The 18,300-nt window shown below is 43.1% G+C and overlaps 1 protein-coding gene across 1 annotated transcript; it reads left to right on the top strand.

Annotated features, from left to right (window-relative positions):
* Positions 1-1,600: 1,600 nt before the first annotated feature.
* LOC139448014 (uncharacterized) lies at positions 1,601-15,233 on the top strand. The gene is made up of 6 exons (XM_071229519.1): positions 1,601-1,607; positions 2,528-2,695; positions 5,905-6,105; positions 9,907-10,005; positions 13,905-14,086; positions 15,001-15,233. Exons 1-5 carry the CDS (start codon positions 1,601-1,603, stop codon positions 14,084-14,086), a joined length of 657 nt encoding a protein of 218 aa, XP_071085620.1. The 3' UTR covers positions 15,001-15,233.
* The last annotated feature ends 3,067 nt before the right edge of the window (positions 15,234-18,300 follow it).

Genomic DNA, 18,300 nt, shown 5'->3' with positions numbered 1-18,300 from the left:
CGCCTGTCGCCCTATAGTGTATGTTGACACTCCATGGTGGGTGGGGAGTAGGGTTGTCATATCTGTTTTCTTTCATCATGGCTTCCCAACAAATCTCTGGTTCTCGTAACAAAAGTAATTGAAGGCACGTTGACACAGATCTAGTTTCAACTTCTGATGATTTGCCAGTGCCACCCTCGTTGGATCCAGGACTATCTCATCCAGATTACCAGATAACTGTTCAATTTTACAGCAGAAACGATTCTCTTTCAACAGCACTAAAATATATCAACAACCAAACTAAACATTAACAGTTAATCAGTTTTTCAGATTCTCTATTTTGTCTTCCACACATGTTCTGTTTGACTATAGATTTATCCATCACAAGGGATAACTATTTCAAGACATCATATATACACATGCACAAAAGTTAAGCGCCACCATATTCATAGTCTCTTGATTTGACGTGTGGGAATCAGAAATACGAAATATGATGATGTATGACTGAATTAGGCTTCAATAGTTTCATGAACCCATATTTGTCCAGATACAACAAGGAAAGCGTGCTTTACGTGTTGCTGCAGTTCCCCTGCCCTATAAAAAGTGAAATTCAAGTTTCAGACACGTGGTTGCATTTTGCTCCTGTGTGAGATTCCACTTCCAATAGAGGTTGAAAATCAGCCACAGTGTGGAGAAAGTTAACGAACGCTGAAAGATGGCAAGTGATAGGCATGAATAATGCTGGCATGTCATGCAGGGCCATTGCAAGACAAATGGGTCGTCATCACAGTGTTATCACTCGTTTGATTGTCAAACATGGTCAAACCAATGATGTCAATGACAGGCTTAGGTCTGGTAGGCCACGAAAGACCTCTAACAGAGGGGATAGACGTCTTTTCAGGACAGTCAGATGCCACTTCAACAGATTTAAGACTGCAGTGGATTACCCATAAGAGACTCTCGACGATGACCGTAAGGCATCACCTCAGAGCGGCTTGTTATAACGCCAGAAGACCAGTAAAACATCCTCAACTGACTGAGAGGCACATGCGGAATCGTCTGATATGGTGTCGTGCCCGTAGTCGATGGAACTTGGCCAACTGGAGACGAGTGTCGAATGCTGCTACGAACTGTTGATGGTCAAATACGTGTTTGGAGGCAACATAACACTCGTTTTGCACCAAGGAACATCCAGAGGTCTAAGCATGTGGCGGGGGATCTGTCATGATATGGGTTGTGTTTCCTTCGGCTGCAAACTTTCGCTGTTGACAATTGTTGAAGCCTGAATGGCCAACAATACCAAGATGCCGTTCTTCGTCCAGTGGTAGTCTCTCATTTTGACAACCATCCTCTTCAGACAAGACCTGTTTACATGGTCGGCAATGCTAGACCACACATATCTCCGTCAGTTTTTGCTTATTTGCATCAAGAAGCTATTGCCACTCTTCCTTGGCCGGCCTGTAGTCCGGATCTTAATCCGACTGAGCATCTCTGGGACATTCTTGGCCGGAAAATCAGACATCGTGATCCCCCAGTTCAAAATCTCGCTGGTCTTGAAGCCGGACTTCATGAAGAATGGATCCGTTTGTCTCTGAGAAGCATTCAACTTCTTGTAATGAGTATGAGTCGTAGGGTTGAAGCTGTGGTCAATGTCGATGGATGATACACACGTTACTGACGTTTCTGTCGTGCAATAGACTCTGCACTCCCTAGGGTGTCTATGTGACACCTGATATGGTCTGCTGATAAAGTAAAAGCTCACAAATATGGTTTGTGGCGCTCAACTTGTGTGCATGTGTATATTAAGAATCTCCATGATCCCAAGTATGCTGATCTACCTTCAACTGTTGTCGATCTATTTTTAAGGTATTGTTATATACAATGATGTCCATTTGATGATTCCATACTACTTGTAAATCTTTTTCTGTGATACGACCAGTTATTTTACTTTCCTTCGTTGGGCGGTCGTGGGTAGCCTATTGGTTGTGCTGGAATACTGCTAAAAGCCGCGTAAAACCATACTCACTCACTCACTCATTCACTACTGTCCTTTTTTGGCAGGTTTAGATGTAAGCCTCAATGTATTTATTATGTTTAACCCTTGATAGTCACCATATGGATGAATGTTGACGATGTGACTTAAAATTTATCTCACCCTCTCATTAGAATTCATTTCATTTCAACTAATTAAGGGGCATTATTGTTGGCCAATGAGGTTCCAGGGACAGATTACTATATCCCCAGCAATATATACATGGTTGTCTACTAAAACTAACCGGGAGGTTCTGTTGTTATAAAATGCTGCTTAAACAGCTCCACATCGGATTGAGTAGGCTTCACTCATCTTTCATTGCTGTGTAATTTTGTATTCGTATTCTTGTCATCTTCTCTGTCACCACTGTGATTTAGGACAATATTCATCGCTGCGAGTGAATGATGATGTCAGACAACATTAATCAATATGAAATTATGCAAATTATCCCTACAAAATAGCCGTGCCATTGAGATAGATTGTTCTTGATTTTAAGTATTGTTCATTCTTGTATAGATCCGTCAGTCAACAGGCAGAGGCTTGCAGCAGTCATCACAAATATGAGAGAGGCCGGAGGCGCACCCACCTACGTTTACCATGGATCTGTCTACATCAGAGTTTATTTCTCATTCACAAATTCGACATTTGTCATGACGTATCAAGAGGTAGACTTCGAAGAGAACAGTAAGTCGTAGCCACAGTGTTTAGTATTTTGGAAACTGGGGGCCCATTTGAATAAAGTTGTGCATTTGACAGGATCTGCTGATCACAGACAAAAAGAGATTCACCTGATTATGTTTAAACCTTTGTTATGTTCATTGTAATTCCTGCATTTTGATTAGCTGAAATGGTCACGTGTTCAATAGTATTCATTTCCAAATGAATGTAAAAAAAAATCAGCCATGCCCACCGAGGATGACTACTTTCACCACTACGGAATATGTGGGAATCCCAATTTTGCTGTTGATGGAATTGCCTTCCTGCTCACCTGTATTATCATGCAAGGGGCTTGTGATCTAAAGTCATGCATTCATCATCCAAACTTGATTCATGTCACGTCACAATATGTATTCCTACGCAGGACATTTTAATCAATCTCGTTATATTTTGTGTCTGCTTTGATTAATATAACTGTTTTTCATTAATTGGGTATGCATAACACATAATGTAATATCGAACCTATTTATAAGGATTGATTCTTTTCGGTCCGTTTTGAGGTATGACTAAAAATAGTGATGTGCACACTTTTGCAAGAATCCACTGTGCCCCAATGAACCGAAAAAAACACAGAGTTAATCATTGAGTAATCACTCTAATATCAGCACCCAACTAGGGCTCGTGTGCGTCCCCAGTTTGTCAACCTGCATCAATTCCGGCTTTTTCCCTTCACTCACTCATTCTCTCACGTTAACTAGGATATATAACCCCAAAACGAGGTCCGTCACAAAATTGCTACCACAACATGTAAACTTAAAATGGGAACTTGAAACAGGTTAAAGGTGTGGTGTTTTTAATCAAGAGTAACAAGCTAGATTAGCTCAGTGATCTTAGGGGAGGAGATGTGGTCATTATTTGCATGAAAGACATCATACCCAATGTATGGATACGATAGGGGTTTCCTTACAGTTTTTTTTAAGTTATCAGAACAATTAGTGAAGTATCATTTTTACTGACCGTGTACCTTGTTGTATGTGATGACATGAGAATAATCACCAATAAGTCATATTCTTCTGTCATACTTCTCCATGGATGATTTCAGTCAAACTCATGTAAAAGAAACACTCAAAACCAGTTTCTTTCCAGCCAAACATAGGCCACAAAATAGAACATTTTTAATGTTTTTTCAGCGTGGGTTAAGTCAGTGCATGATGTTGTCATTGGTAGAATGCTCAAACCTAAAAAGAGGAAGCGGAATTGGAATAAACCCTGTCCCAAGTCTGTCTACCCTACAAGAAAAGTCACGTTTTGTTCTTAATCAGCCAAAGGCCCTCGTCCCTTTACAAAAGCCCAAACAGTGAATGGGACCGCTCCAAGGAAGCGCTACCTAATCGAAATCACCGAGAACGTTTTGGAGAATGTGAAGACTCCCCAACACTGCAGCATTCTGCATTATCCAGATTGGCAGAAGGCCTGTATTCCTGGCCGAAAACCCATGTACTCACCCAATGTCAGATAACCGATTGGGAGGTGCCAAACCTAAGGCACCGAGAACAATGGGCAGTCGGATAGCTTGGTACTTGGGATGCAAGCGTGACATTGCGAAAGTGAGGTCTGCATATTTGCCATGTTTTCCTCAATCTTGTCAATAACATTAGTGTCAAAAGTGATAGAAAATTCAATGATATACATTGGATTTATCAAAAAGGACGAGATCAGGTTTGTTGGAGTTGAAACGGGACTATTCCTAAGAATTTTGTATTTATCATTTTCCATGACGCCCTCTACATATTCTTGGCCGAACCGTTGATTGACCTCTGTGTCTAAACCACAAGCATGGCGAAGACGGTAATACAATCATCGAGCCACTCTATCATGTCGCTTAAGATACTGTATTTGTGCCAAAGCTTGCTATCCACTGACAATGTGTTTGACAGTCTCATTTCATTACATAATCTACATTTCACACTAACATTTTGATGCAAAATCCTATATTGACGGTTTCGAGTGGAAGTGACCGATCTTGAGCAGCAAACAGAAAGGCTTCTGTTTTAATTTTTCAGGCCAGACAACTTCATTCATGTGAAGGACTCTTCAGGGTTGCTCATTTTCTGAACACACTGCACATAAACTCGATGCAGTGCTCGTTCCGATAGCCTCCCCTTGAAAAAAACGGAGTCTGGGCCGATTTGATATGGCACTATACTTGGTTTACATCGTCCAGCAGTACAGAAGCTTTAACAAAATCAATATTGACAATGAAATTCTGTCCCACATCTTTGGCTCGTTTACGAATACGGTTGAATGCCTTCTTTTCATAATTAGTCTTGACATGCTTCACAAGAGGATCATGAGACAAATAGATGTGTGCAAAAGTGCACAAAACCATTATATCCTGAAGAGCCTCAACGTTAATCAAACCACGCCCTGCCATTACGATTGGTAAATATAAGCGATTGAGGGAAGAGTGAGGGGTAGTTGGATCTATTGTCTGACATGATGCTTCGTGTGAGAGTGTCAATACCGTCAATATTCTTGTTTCGTCTAATAACAACACCAATAGGATATGGGGTACAGCATAAGTATTTGTGGCTTTTACTTCAGCTCTGAACTCCAGATTTTGAGTCTACATTTGTACTCTGCCCAAAGTTGTTTCTTGATACAGGCATTCTGGAGTTTGTCCCTAATCTGCTTCCCTAAGTATGTCTAGGCCTGACCTTTCACGAGATGGTCAATAAGTCACCCCCTTCCCCCAGGTATACTGACTGATCTTAACATTTCTACCTTGCCACGTTCCAAATGAAGAATGTTGCATTTGTCGAGTGCAAAGGACATGCCGATATCATTAGACAAGGACTCGACAATCAATGAGGCGAAGGTGCCATGTCTGCATCAATGCATGAACTGGACACAGTCGCTACTGACCATGGGAACTTGCTTGTGAACCCCCTCTTGTGTTGTGGCTCATTTGCATATGCCAGGTGCCCTGTTCTTATGGACTGTTGACCGTTACCACACATTGAGACATTTGGGTAAGCTTTATGTATGAACTACCCGATAAACTACACGACTGGTCGACAAAGCTACAATCAAAAACGAAATGCCCAATTGTTCCCGAGAAGTATAGTGTAGTTTCACCTTGAATTGGCTATTGTAATGGCCAGTGCTTGATACAATTGGGCATTATTGATAAGGGACAGATGAAAGCATCTATGTGTGCCATATGTCTGTTGCAGTCTGTACTCTACCGAGTCTGGTCTTTGCTGACACCACTGTCCAGGAAGTTGTGACGCCCAACTTCGGGAACGGTCCTTATTTTGACAATGCAGATTGCGAAGTCATGATCGAAAGTAGCATCACTGGTGCGAGGGAAGTAAAGGTGGAGGTTATGTCTCACAATTTTGAGTGTTGTTGTGACGGTGTACGAATATGTGACGGTAAGTATATAGAGGTTATCACGCGAGTGTTTTGGGGGATGGAAACTATACTTCATTAGGAATATGCAATCTATTTAGCGAGACTTGGTGAGCTAAATACACAGCGTTTATTCCGTATACCTAGGGCATTACCAGAGATGAAAGTAATACAGAGGGTATCCCAGAAGATGGAAGTAAGACGGAGGGTATCCCCTGAAATAGAAGTAAGACACAGGGTATCCCTACAGATTAAGATAAGACAGAGGTTATCCAATGAGATGAAGGTGACGGAGGGCATACCCTGATATGGAAATAACACAGAGGGTATCCCCTGAAATGGGAGTAAGACGGAGGGTATCCCCTTATATGAAGGGAAGACCGAGGGTATCCCCTGAGAAGAAAATAAGACAGCGGGTATCCCTTTAGATGTATGTAAGGCAGATTGTATCCCCAGAGATGGACATAAGACAGATTGTATCCCCAGAGATGGGAGTAAGACAGAGGTTATCCACTGAGAGGGGAGTAAGACAGAGGGTATCCCCTGAGATGGGAGTAAGACAGAGGTTATCCACTGAGAGGGGAGTAAGACAGAGGGTATCCCCTGAGATGGGAGTAAGACAGAGGTTATCCACTGAGAGGGGAGTAAGACAGAGGGTATCCCCTGAGATGGGAGTAAGACAGAGGTTATCCACTGAGAGGGGAGTAAGACAGAGGGTATCCCCTGAGATGCAGGTAAGACGGAAGGCTTCCATAGAGATGAAGGTAAGACAGAGGGTATCCCCAGAGAAGAAAATAAGACAGCGGGTATCCCTTGAGATGTATGTAAGGCAGATGGTATCCCCATAGATGGAAATAAGACGGATGGTATCCCCAGAGATGGGAGGAAACCAGGGGTTATCCCCTGAGATAAAAGTGAGACAGAGGGTATCCCCACAGATTAAGATAAGACAGAGGTTATCCAATGAGATGAAGGTGACTGGGAGTATCCCCTGATATGGAAATAACACAGAGGGTATCCCCCGAAATGGCAGTAAGACGGGGGGTATCCCCTAATATGAAGGGAAGACAGAGGGTATCCCCTCAAATGGGGGTAAGATGGGGGGTATCCACTGAGATGCAGGTAAGACGGATGGCCTCCATAGAGATGAAGATAAGACAGAGGGTATCCCCAGAGAAGAAAATAAGACAGTGGGTATCCCTTGAGATGTAGGTAAGGCAGATGGTATCCACAGAGATGGAAATAAGACAGAGGGTATCCTCAGAGATATGAACGTTAGAGGCTGGGGCAGAGATGAAAGTAATATGGAGGGTCTCTTCAGAGATTGAAGTAAGACAGGGGGTATCCCTACATATTTAGATAAGACAGAGGGTATCCCCTGAGATGGGAGTAAGCCAGTCGGTATCCCCAGAAATGGGAGTAAGACAGAGGGTATCCCCTGAGATTGTAGTAAGACAGAGGGTATTCCCTGAAATGGATGTTAGTATGCGAGTATGACAGAGAATATCCCCTGAGACTGTTGTAAGAGGGAGTGTATCTCGTGAGATGGGAATAAGACGGAGGGTATCTCCTAAGATTGTAGTAAGATAGAGGATATGCCTTGAGATAGGAGTAAGACAGAGGGTATCTTCTAAGATGGGCATAAGACAGAGGGTATCTCCTGAGATAGGAATAAGACAGAGGGTATCTCCTGAGATGGAATAAGACAGCGGGTATCCCCAGAGATAGGAGTAGGACGGAGGGTATCTTCTGATATGGGCATAAGACAGAGGGTATCCCCTGAGATTGAAGTAAGACAGAGGGTATCTTCTGAGATGGGCATAAGACAGAGGGTATCTCCTGCGATGGGAATAAGACTGTGGGTATTTCCTGAGATGGGAATAAGACAGAGGGTATCCAATAAGATTGGACTAAGACAGAGGTTATCCTCTTATTCGGTGAATAAGACAGAGGGTATCTCCTGAGATGTGAGTAATACAGAGGTTATCCCCTGAGATGGGTAGTAAGACGGAGGGTACCCCCTGAGATAGGAGTAAGAGAAAGGGCATCTCCTGAGATGGGAGTAGGACAGAGGGTATCTTCTGAGTTGGGCATAAGACAGAGGGTATCCCCGAAGATGGGAATAAGACAGCGGGTATCCACTGAGATTGGAGAAGAACAGAGAGTATCTTTTGAGGTGGGACATCGGGTATTTCCTGAGATGGAAGTGAGACAGAGGGTATCCCCTGAGATGGCAGTTAGTCAGAGGGTATTCCCTGAGATTGTAGTAAGACAGAGGGTATCTTCTGAGATGGGAATAAGACAGAGGGTATTTCCTGAGACGGAAGTAAAACAGAGGGTATTCCCTGAAATGGATGTTAGGCAGAGGGTATCCCCGGAGATGGGAGTAAGACAGTCGGTATCCACTGAGATGTGAATAAGACGGAAAGTATCCCATGAGATGGGTGTGAGGCAGAGGGTATCCCCAGAGATGGCAGTTAGGGAGAGGGTATTCCCTGAGATGGTAGTAACACAGAGGGTATCCTCTCAGATGGGAGAAAGACGGAGGGTATCCCCAGATATGGGAGTAAGACAGTGCATATCCCCTGAGATGGAAATGAGACAGAGGGTATCCCCTGATATGGGAGTAAGACAGAGGGTATCCACTGAGATGTGACTAAGACCGAGGGTATCCCCTGAAATGGGAGTGAGGCAGAGGGTATCCCCAGAGATGACAGTTAGGGAGAGGGTATTCCCTGAGATGGTAGTAACACAGAGGGTATCCTCTCAGACGGGAGAAAGACGGAGGGTATCCCCAGAGATGGGAGTAAGAAAGAGCATATCCCCTGAAATGAAGTGAGACAGAGGGTATCCACTGAGAAGGGAGTAAGACAGAGGGTATCCGCAGAGATGGAAATGAGCGAGAGGGTATCCCTATAGATGGAAGTGAGACAGAGGCTATCCTCAGTGATGGAAGTGAGGCAGAAGGTATCCCCAGAGAGGAAGGTAAAACAGAGGGTATCCCCAATGAGAAAGGTAAGACAGACGGCATTAGTGGCGATAGTATTGAGAGAAGGAAGTAAGATGGAGTCTATCCACATGGTTTAAAGTAAGTCAAGTGAAAGGATATCACCAAAATTGCAGTTTGGAGGGATTTCAATCTCATTATATTCACATCTTTAATTTTGACGCGATACATGTACGCGTGAAGATGGCCACCCCTACGGGACCACCTTTTGCTCACTGTCGAAGCTTCTAAATCGGAACCAAATGAAAACAAAGTAGCACCGCCTTAATATATTATTGTTGTGGATATTTTACACATTCCGTCGTTTGGGGGTATTGGCATGTACACCTCAACGGGTGTATCATAAAGAGTATATCTGGGTTTTGTGGGGATTTTCATTAGCTAAGATGGACATTTCCGAATCGAGGTGTTTAAAACAGAATCATTCAGAAAGCCGGCGGGTGATTGGCTCAATAATCCACAATCCGTGGTTTACATTGGATTGTCAAATTTTGCTCAGGGTTCTCATATGATGTGATCTCCTTTGGAGTGAGTGAGTGAGTTTGGTTTTACACAGCTTTTAGGAATATTCCAGCAATATCACGGCGGGGAACAGCAGAATGGGCTTCACACATTGTACCCATGTGGGGAATCGAACCCGGGCCTTCGGCGTGACGAGCGAACGCTTTAACCACTAGGCTACCCCACCCCCCCCCGATCTCCTTTGGGAATGTGATTAGATTTACATGTGTAGTATCTGAGTATAATATCTGATTTTAAAACGGTACACTATAATCCACACACGATAAACACAATGTTTTCTTTATTTCTTCTTCAGATGACGGCTGTCTTAATTTGTGTAGTACATCCAAAAGGATCTTCCGTGGAAGCAATGTTACAATTCATCATTGGTCAGATTTCCTATTTGCTTACAATGGTACGAGATTAGAGTACACTGTAGGTAAATATCTTCTTTATTATCTTCTTTAACCCCTCCTTTCTCAAAAGTAAACATAGTATATGATTAAAATTAACCATTTATATCTTCCAAATGATTAGATCTGTTTTAGATTTATTGCTTAATGTAATCATAAAAAATGCAAAATGAATTACTTGTTATAGGAATAAAATAAAAGGTCAAAGTTCATAATCAATGGCAGGCCCTATCATTAAACACTATTACAATTGATCAAATCAAAATGTTATTGTTCTCGTTTTTATACTTGGCGTGTCACATTTCCTCCAAACCCAGCATACAACAATTGGACAATATGTGGCATAATGCACGAAATTTGTGTCATCAAATTTGCAAACATAACCACGTTTTCGTTATTTCGTCATTTTGGTCATTAAAATCCATGTATTATGTATATGATTTCGTGACAATAGTGAGGTGACACGAAATGTTAACGCACATGTCGCTACTAAAAAGGTTCTATCCCATTTATCAAACATGCCAACAAGGAATATATATATACATATTAAAAAAATATATATGCTCTTCAAAATAAGAAACACAAAGCCAGATTTGTGTGAGGTAGCCTAGATGTTGTGGAGAGAACATTTGGTCATTGTAGTCCTCTCAGTTATCGGTACATAGGAAAAGTCCAAGGTGAAGGTCAGCTACCATCAATAACGCGTATTTCGCCCGTTGGAATCGATAGCGGCCTGACATCTCCTGCCCATGGAAGAGACGAGTATGCGAATCACCTTCCTTGGATATGTGATTCTGTAGCCCACACTCTGCCTGCAACGCAAAAGCCAACTGCTGCAACGTCTGGGGTTGTGGTTGACTTCGGCGTAGCCGTCTATCCAATTCATCCCACAGGTACTTTATCGGTTTCAAATCTTGGGTTCTGGAGGGCCAGGGGAGAACATCAATGTTGGTGTTGTATAGACAGGATCTTGTGATCCGTGATGTCCTCTTGGAATACACCTTTGCCGTTGGCTGAATTTAGCAGGACATGTGGCAGGAGAATTTCGTTGATGTATCGTTGAGCCGTAAGATTGCCCTGGATAGCGATCAAAAATGTTCTGCCATGATGAGGGATAACCGCCCACATCATAACGCTACTACCACCAAACATGTCCACTTCATGTACGCAGTTTCCGGCGTATCGTTCTCCCCGATGTCTGCAGACCCGTGCCCATCCATTCCCTCGATGGGCGAGAAATCTCGATTCGTCGCTCAACCAGACATCTCTCCATTGCAGTTAACCACCAATGCAGTCGTTGTTGGCGATGTTGTCGACTCAATATGACGCGTCGAACAGAACGTCTTGCTCGTAGACCTGCTGCTCTTAAATGGTTTCGTACAGTCTGGTCGGAAAATCTGTGCAGTCCAGATATTTCTGATGTGGTTGAAGTGGCTGTGATGGTCTTTTCACGTATGTGGCGCAGTCGAATGTAGCGATCTTGGTCGGGGGTGGTTGCTCTTAGGCTTCCCGAACTTTGCCGATCACGTGTTGACCCATGCTGTTGAAACCGATCCCATAGCCTTGTGATGGTGCTCGGCGCTACATTGAAAACACTGGCTTCAGCTGATCGGGATTCCCCAGCTAGCAAGCGGCATTTGACGCTGTTTCTTTGCACTTCTGTTAATCATGGCATGTTGTTGAGCTGTCACTGTTCGATTGACGCAGATGCCAAGCAATAAAAAAACCTGCATTTTAATGCCGTTCATAGTACTGCTGCACGTGCAGCTCCATGGCCCTTTTTTTACTGCACTGGGTGCGTTTTTCCGAATCGTACGTGTTTCCCGACTAATGGTTTGCATGTCCTGGGTGTGAACATTTGATCCCGGAAATTTGTCACTGACACTATAACACGTTAAACCTCTTCATTTTGAACATCTTGGTCCGTAAAGTTTGCTCTTATGGCCAACAATATCGGTTTTGTGTTTCTATTTTTGAAGAGTATAAAATATTATAATTCTGATTGGCTTGCGCCGTTCCGACGCACGTCAGCCTTCGAAAGGGGGACAAGCCGTCTTGTAGGTTACGGCTACTCTCTCACCACATGTCTATTCCCGTTTCTCGTTTGCACAAAACATATGTCCTTGTTACGTTGTAGCGTTAAAAAGTAGCGTATTAGAACACTTAGAACATATACCTCGTATGGTGGAGTAATCCAGTTATATCACGGCGCGTCAGCTTAATGTGGGAGGAAAGCCAAAAGTGATGCAGGTGCCAGACGTTACCCCTGGGTATGGTGTATGGTGTAGCACGGATGTGGTGCTGAGAAACCTAGAAAGATAATCGGGGCGATTCGGGTTTCTGGCCTGCCGAAGGGGCGCAACTCTGCAGAGCGAATCGCAAAGCCTTAGACGAATGGGCCACCCGTGCCTCCTATGATAAAGTAAACCTAACTCACTCACTCAAAGGAAGAGGCCTTCTGCCTGGGTCACGACGGCGATGGTCATCACGTGACGATGTAAAACCGTCGAACCGAGGCTTGTTCGACTCCCGTCCGACCGAGGGTTATGGTGTATGGTGTAGCACGGGTATGGTGCTGAGAAACCTAGAAAGATAATTGGGGCGATTCGGGATTCGAACCCACAATCATAGGTTTCTGGCCTGCCGAAGGGACGCAACTCTGCAGAGCGAATCGCGACGCCTTAGACGAATGGGCCACCCGTGCCTCCTATCATAAAGTAAACCTAACTCACTCACTCAAACGAAGAGGCCTTCTGCCTGGATCACGACGGCGATGGTCATCACGTGACGATGTAAAACCGTCGAACCGAGGCTTGTTCGACTCCCGTCCGACCTTGGCGCGTTGTGCCTGTTTTGGTCGTTACGAGTTGAGTTAAAATTAGGTTTAACGTCGCGTCAAAGATTATTGCACTCAATAAGCGACGTGCATGCACGTGCGCGTGCGTTTGGGGCTGCTTGTACTTGTCCGGACTGATGCCGATTTATAGTGCTAGCTCACTGAGATACCATGCCGCAGTTTAACATGAATAGCCACTCAGACACAGTGTACTGACTCCGAGCCGACCAGACCTTGTTTTAGCCCCTGAATGCCAAGAGCCAGACAGGGTAAAAAGAAGAACCATCTTTTAACGTCTTTTGGAATGACGCGGCCGGGGATGGAACCCCGGACCTTCCGCTCTCCATGAGGGTGCTCTACCACTACACCACAGAGGGGATCTGGTCGTTACGAATAATAATGACGAAAAATATCGAATATGGGCATAGTGAATCCTAGTGGTATAATTTACGTTGTTCTTACTAATATTCCAGCTTTATGACGACGGTCTGAAGTAATCGAGTCTGGACCAGACAATCCAATATTTGCCATAATGGGCATGAAAACACACGCAACTGGAATACGACGACAAACATCAATCAATTCAGTGAACATGCCTAACTGATCCAATTAGTTCCCTTTACAACAGACATTGATTGCTGAAGAAAACTTCTAACCCAGATATTCACGGGAGAGGGAAGATGAAATGGGGTTTAAGGTCGCGTTTCAGATTATTGGACTTATATAGCAAAGTGTTTGCGTGTGGCGGCTTTCATTAGTCCAGATTTCAGTCAGTTTTATAGTGCCACTGAGATAGAGCAGGCCCACTGAGATAGAGCAGGCCAACTGAGATAGAGCAGGCCCACTGATATATGTTGCTGTTGACCAGTCCTTGCTCTCGTCGAGCGCCAAGCACCATCATTTAACATATTTTGATAGCATGCCACACTCAACAATATTCCAGCTATATGAGGGCGGTATGTAAATATTCGACCCACCTCCACCCCTACCAAACAAACAAAGAGGTAATGTCCTTTTGTGGATCAAGCCTTTATTTCATGTACTTATATTGGACGTCCGTTGCAGATTTTACTGACTGGACTCCGTGGAAGAGCAACGCCTGTTACTTTGACTGTACCACCAAACAACGCCTTGTCGACGACACTAGAACAAGGACTTGCCTCAAGGACAGCTGCATGGGCGAGACGAACCAGAAACGAACCCGGGTCTGCAGAACCACGTGTAAGGATTGCGTCCTCGGGAATTAGGTAAAGCTTATGAACAATACAATATTTGGTTCCAGACAGGATATGTTTAGGACTAATGCATGGAGGAAGAGCAGAACAGTGGGTATTTTACACAACACAAGTTTTCACAGGATATCCAACATGTTTCGCGAGGACATATGTTCTTTGAAGAAACACGGGAACACATGACACACCATTTTGATCACTGATGTGGCAAAGTTTGAAGTGTCCTACACCTGCCTAACACAACACTTCCTGAAAGCGCCACCAATGCTGTAACCCGTATCAAACAACCTCTGATAAAGCGTCTCATGACACTGTTTTGAAATCGTCGTAGAAAGAACACATTCAATTGCACGGCAAAGGTGAAATCACACCAGATGCTGGCGCTGATCGTCACAAAGAAAAATCTGGCTTTTGGAAATTGAAATAAAAACTCTGGTCATGGTCTTGTGTATACATGCTTCTGAATACTTTACATGTATTGTCATTCTAAATCTTAATGCATAAATCTCGAATGCACAAAAGACATCATATGTTAAAAGAAAATCATGTTATTTTTGTCTCTTCTAAATGTCTTTATAAACCTCAAGTGACGGCATGCCTTTCTTGTCGTGGCGGGTTATGCCTCTTAAAAGTAAAAACCAGGAAATCATGTTAATTAGCATTACCTTCAATATGTGTACAGATTATGGAGGTATTAACGTGTAAGCAGGCGTGCATACCATGTAAATTCGCGTTGAGGATTTACGCAAAGCCTGTACGCCCGTTTATAACTACATAGCCGAAGTAAATACGTCAACAAAAATAACTCCACAGACTGCATATTTTCACCAGGAACAAACACAAACTGTAAACAATAATTATCATTAGCGGCAAGTGATAAAATATGTAACTGTTTTGTATAATGGAAGACGCCCTTTCATGTTTTACAGTTCCGGTCTGACAGAATACAAAGAATAATATTCTGAAAATGGATTCAAGATATGGTTGCGCATTCATCACTGACTAGAGAGGGATTCACAAAGCTGAAAATGTTTCGGTGCAAATACTGATATTTGAAAGTATTTCTAGGGGAAAATCAACACGGTATCTGCTTATATTATTTGAAGACATGTCTATCTTAGAGGGCCAACGACTTTTGCATTTTGTTTTCTTTTAACTTGCTTTCGGGATTTACAAAGAAATAAAGCAAATGGTATACGTCTCCTGGCCTTCTTGGATTTGCTGTTGTGCACAAGTGAGCTAATATTAGTTATTCTGTCATGACATAAAAGAATGTTTGGGGTATCACGGGGCATCAAATGGTATCTAGTGGTATAGTGTCCGCCCGGGGAGCGGAAGTCGCGGGTTTGATCCCCGGTCACATCATACCAAATGACTTGAAAGATGGTACTTGTTGTTACCCTGTCTGGCGCTCGGCATTAAGGGGCTAAACAGGGGCCATCTTCCCGAGGCAAGAGAGTTAACTGATTTTAAACGTCCAGTTTCCATCCTTGCCGAACTAGGCTGGAATTCGGGGGCTCGATCGTAGCTTCACCAGTGGCTATTATGAGTTATGTCCCTTCTAAGCCTCTGCTATGGACCAATCAGGTTCCATCTCTCGTATCAGCCGCGCCCAGTCAAGACGATCTGATCGATAATCAAGTTCTATATTGTGATTAAATGGGTCTTACATCGCGAAGTGCATCAAATCAAGTGAGCACCTTGATTAAAAGCATGAAGAGATTAGGAAAATATCTGTTGACAACGAGTTGGCGGTGCACATACTTTGCAAATCCTGCAATCGACCGAAATCTGCATGACAGTTTACGAACCGGATTTCGATTTCGGTGCGCTATTTTAATTGGACTATGCATAGAGTCGTTAGTCCAGCCAACATAAAACTCTATAATACCAGCCTTGATCGGCAAGGGAGGAAACTGGTCTTTTGCAGTCAGTAAACTCTCTTGCCCTGGGAAGATGAACAGGGGCCGACGGAGTCATCATGCTGTGTCTGAGTGAGGTATTCTTGTTAAACTGCGGCATGGTATCTCAGTGGTATAGTACTATAAAATCGGTATTGGTCGGGACTAGTACAAACAACCACATACACACACGTGCAATAATCATGAACGAGACGGTCAACCCCATTTTACCTCACCTCACACAAAAGGCGAGTGTAGGGATACATTCATAGCCTACATCATACATACACCAATGACTACAGATAACCCATCACAACTATAAAAGAACATTGTCGGATAGTTTGGGGGAGGATTTCGATGTCCTGGACCTTAAACCTGACTGGTTTGTGATGAGATGGCAACTAGTTTGTTAGTTTGTCTTGTCTGGGGATGAACATTTATAGTCAACTTGGGCTGGCCCAACGACTCACTGTGAAGCCAGAGGAATTCGTTATTGATCAGTGAATACAAAAAAGTACCCCCTCCATGTCAGTAGAGAAAAGTCACTCGCCATTTGGCCCCTTTGTTTACAGCAACGAAATATACGGCCGAAAATCCAGCCAAGGTAGGCAAGGGTGGAACTTGGACGGCTATAGTTAGTTCACACAATTGATTCGGGAAGATGAAGTAGGTCAGCCAATCAGGTTGGCCGTGCCTAATTCCGCTCGCCTTTCGTGACTTTTTTTCAAACTCAAATGTGTGTTTTACAACAAGTGTGGCATGTACAATATACGGGAGGATGAGGAGTGACAGAGTGCATATTTGTCAATTGTTATGTGTTCTTAAATGCGATTCCAAACCTATGAGTAGTGATGTTGAATTTTTCTCACTGAAGCAGAAGCGTGAATTCTCCTTCACCTGGTGATTTTGTTTGGAAACCCATTATATGAGAGACATGAACACTTCTGTAAACATTACTGACTAACTGAGACATCAGATATTTTGTTAAAGCGTCGAATATTTTGATAATCCACAGAAACCACCTACCCAGCAGGTGATATGTTTTGAATAAAAAAAAAATAGACTTCAAAACGCAAATTGCTTCGCAGATTATTTGAATTCGTTTTGCACTCTCCCTTCCCAAAAAACTGTATCCGTGCTTTCTTGGCGCCTATAATTGTGTGCACCAATTTATAGAACCGTTCGAAGTACCTCTTTAAATGTTATTGAGAGTGCGTGCGTGTGTGAGTGAGTTCGTCATAGTTTGGTTTAACACCGCTTTGAAAGTAGCGATTGCAAATATATATCAACTCCATGTGTGAGAAAGGTTCTGCGTGAGGCGTTAAACAACAAACAAGCAAACAAATTCTGACGTTTACCACTTTTGTTTAAAACCATAATCACGATGTTATGATTCGGAAACCAGTTTGTTATAAGTGGGATCAAATCGTAGTCCTGAACCATTCGTCAGATAAAATCTGATGACATATAAGAGATAACGTCAGTGTTTTGAGGTTCTACCATGATGACAACTACACATGGTACACAGGTCAGCGATCTCAGAACGTTCCGAAAAGGAGTCACAGATCTTGATAGGTGTAACACATTTTACTCAAGTTTTAGATGAATTACTTATATTCCTGCCTGTTTAAAAAAATGTTGTTAAATAACACTTTTAACACTTTTAATAACACTTGTTTCTATCTTTACACAAAATAGATACATATTTATATACTCAACAACAAAAGCTCCTGTGACACCAATATTTTAGTTTATTTTTCAAAGAAGTAAAGTTTGGTTTTCAGTGTTGTAGTACATATATGGAATCAAGTGCTACAGAAAAACATGTATTCCATGCAAAAGTTTACGTTTATGCAAGCCCCATGCATTTCACTACCCAAGAATAGGTATAAAAAAAACATGTGCGTTCACGGGATCCATATGCATTGTTTAGCATCATGCTGACAACAACCACTCAGAAAAACAACAAAATACGCAATTTATTCAACATTATTAAATGCCACGCCTGTCCGAAAATGAGCGTCTGCGAGCCATTGGTATGCTTGAAGCAGGATCGAGTCAACGTGATGTTGCAAGACAATTTAACGTCCACAGAAACACCGTTTGGTGTTTATGTCAACGTTGGCAACAGATGAAAGCAGCCAGAGACCATCCTCGGAGTGGCAGGCCATGCATAACCAATAATCGACAAGACAACTGGATTCGAACAACACACCTACGAAATCGATTCCAGTCAGCAACAGTGACTGCAAGAAGCATCCCTGGCCTTCGACGAATATCTTCACAAACCGTACGTCGCGCCTCAGATGTGCAGGGATTGTCGCCAGA

The sequence above is a fragment of the Haliotis cracherodii genome, unplaced genomic scaffold, assembly GCF_022045235.1.
Source record: "Haliotis cracherodii isolate W230 unplaced genomic scaffold, xgHalCrac1.p SCAF_7, whole genome shotgun sequence".
NCBI lineage: Eukaryota > Metazoa > Mollusca > Gastropoda > Lepetellida > Haliotidae > Haliotis > Haliotis cracherodii.
The sequence above is the reverse complement of the archived record's forward strand: the minus strand, read 5'-3'. Positions and strand labels throughout refer to the sequence as shown.

Excerpts from the sequence above, each read along its gene's own strand:
- LOC139448014 (XM_071229519.1), top strand. Across the intron at positions 2,696-5,904 it reads GGTAGACTTCGAAGAGAACA|TCTGTACTCTACCGAGTCTG; the intron begins GTAAGTCGTAGC and ends TGTCTGTTGCAG. Across the intron at positions 10,006-13,904 it reads TTTCCTATTTGCTTACAATG|ATTTTACTGACTGGACTCCG; the intron begins GTACGAGATTAG and ends CGTCCGTTGCAG.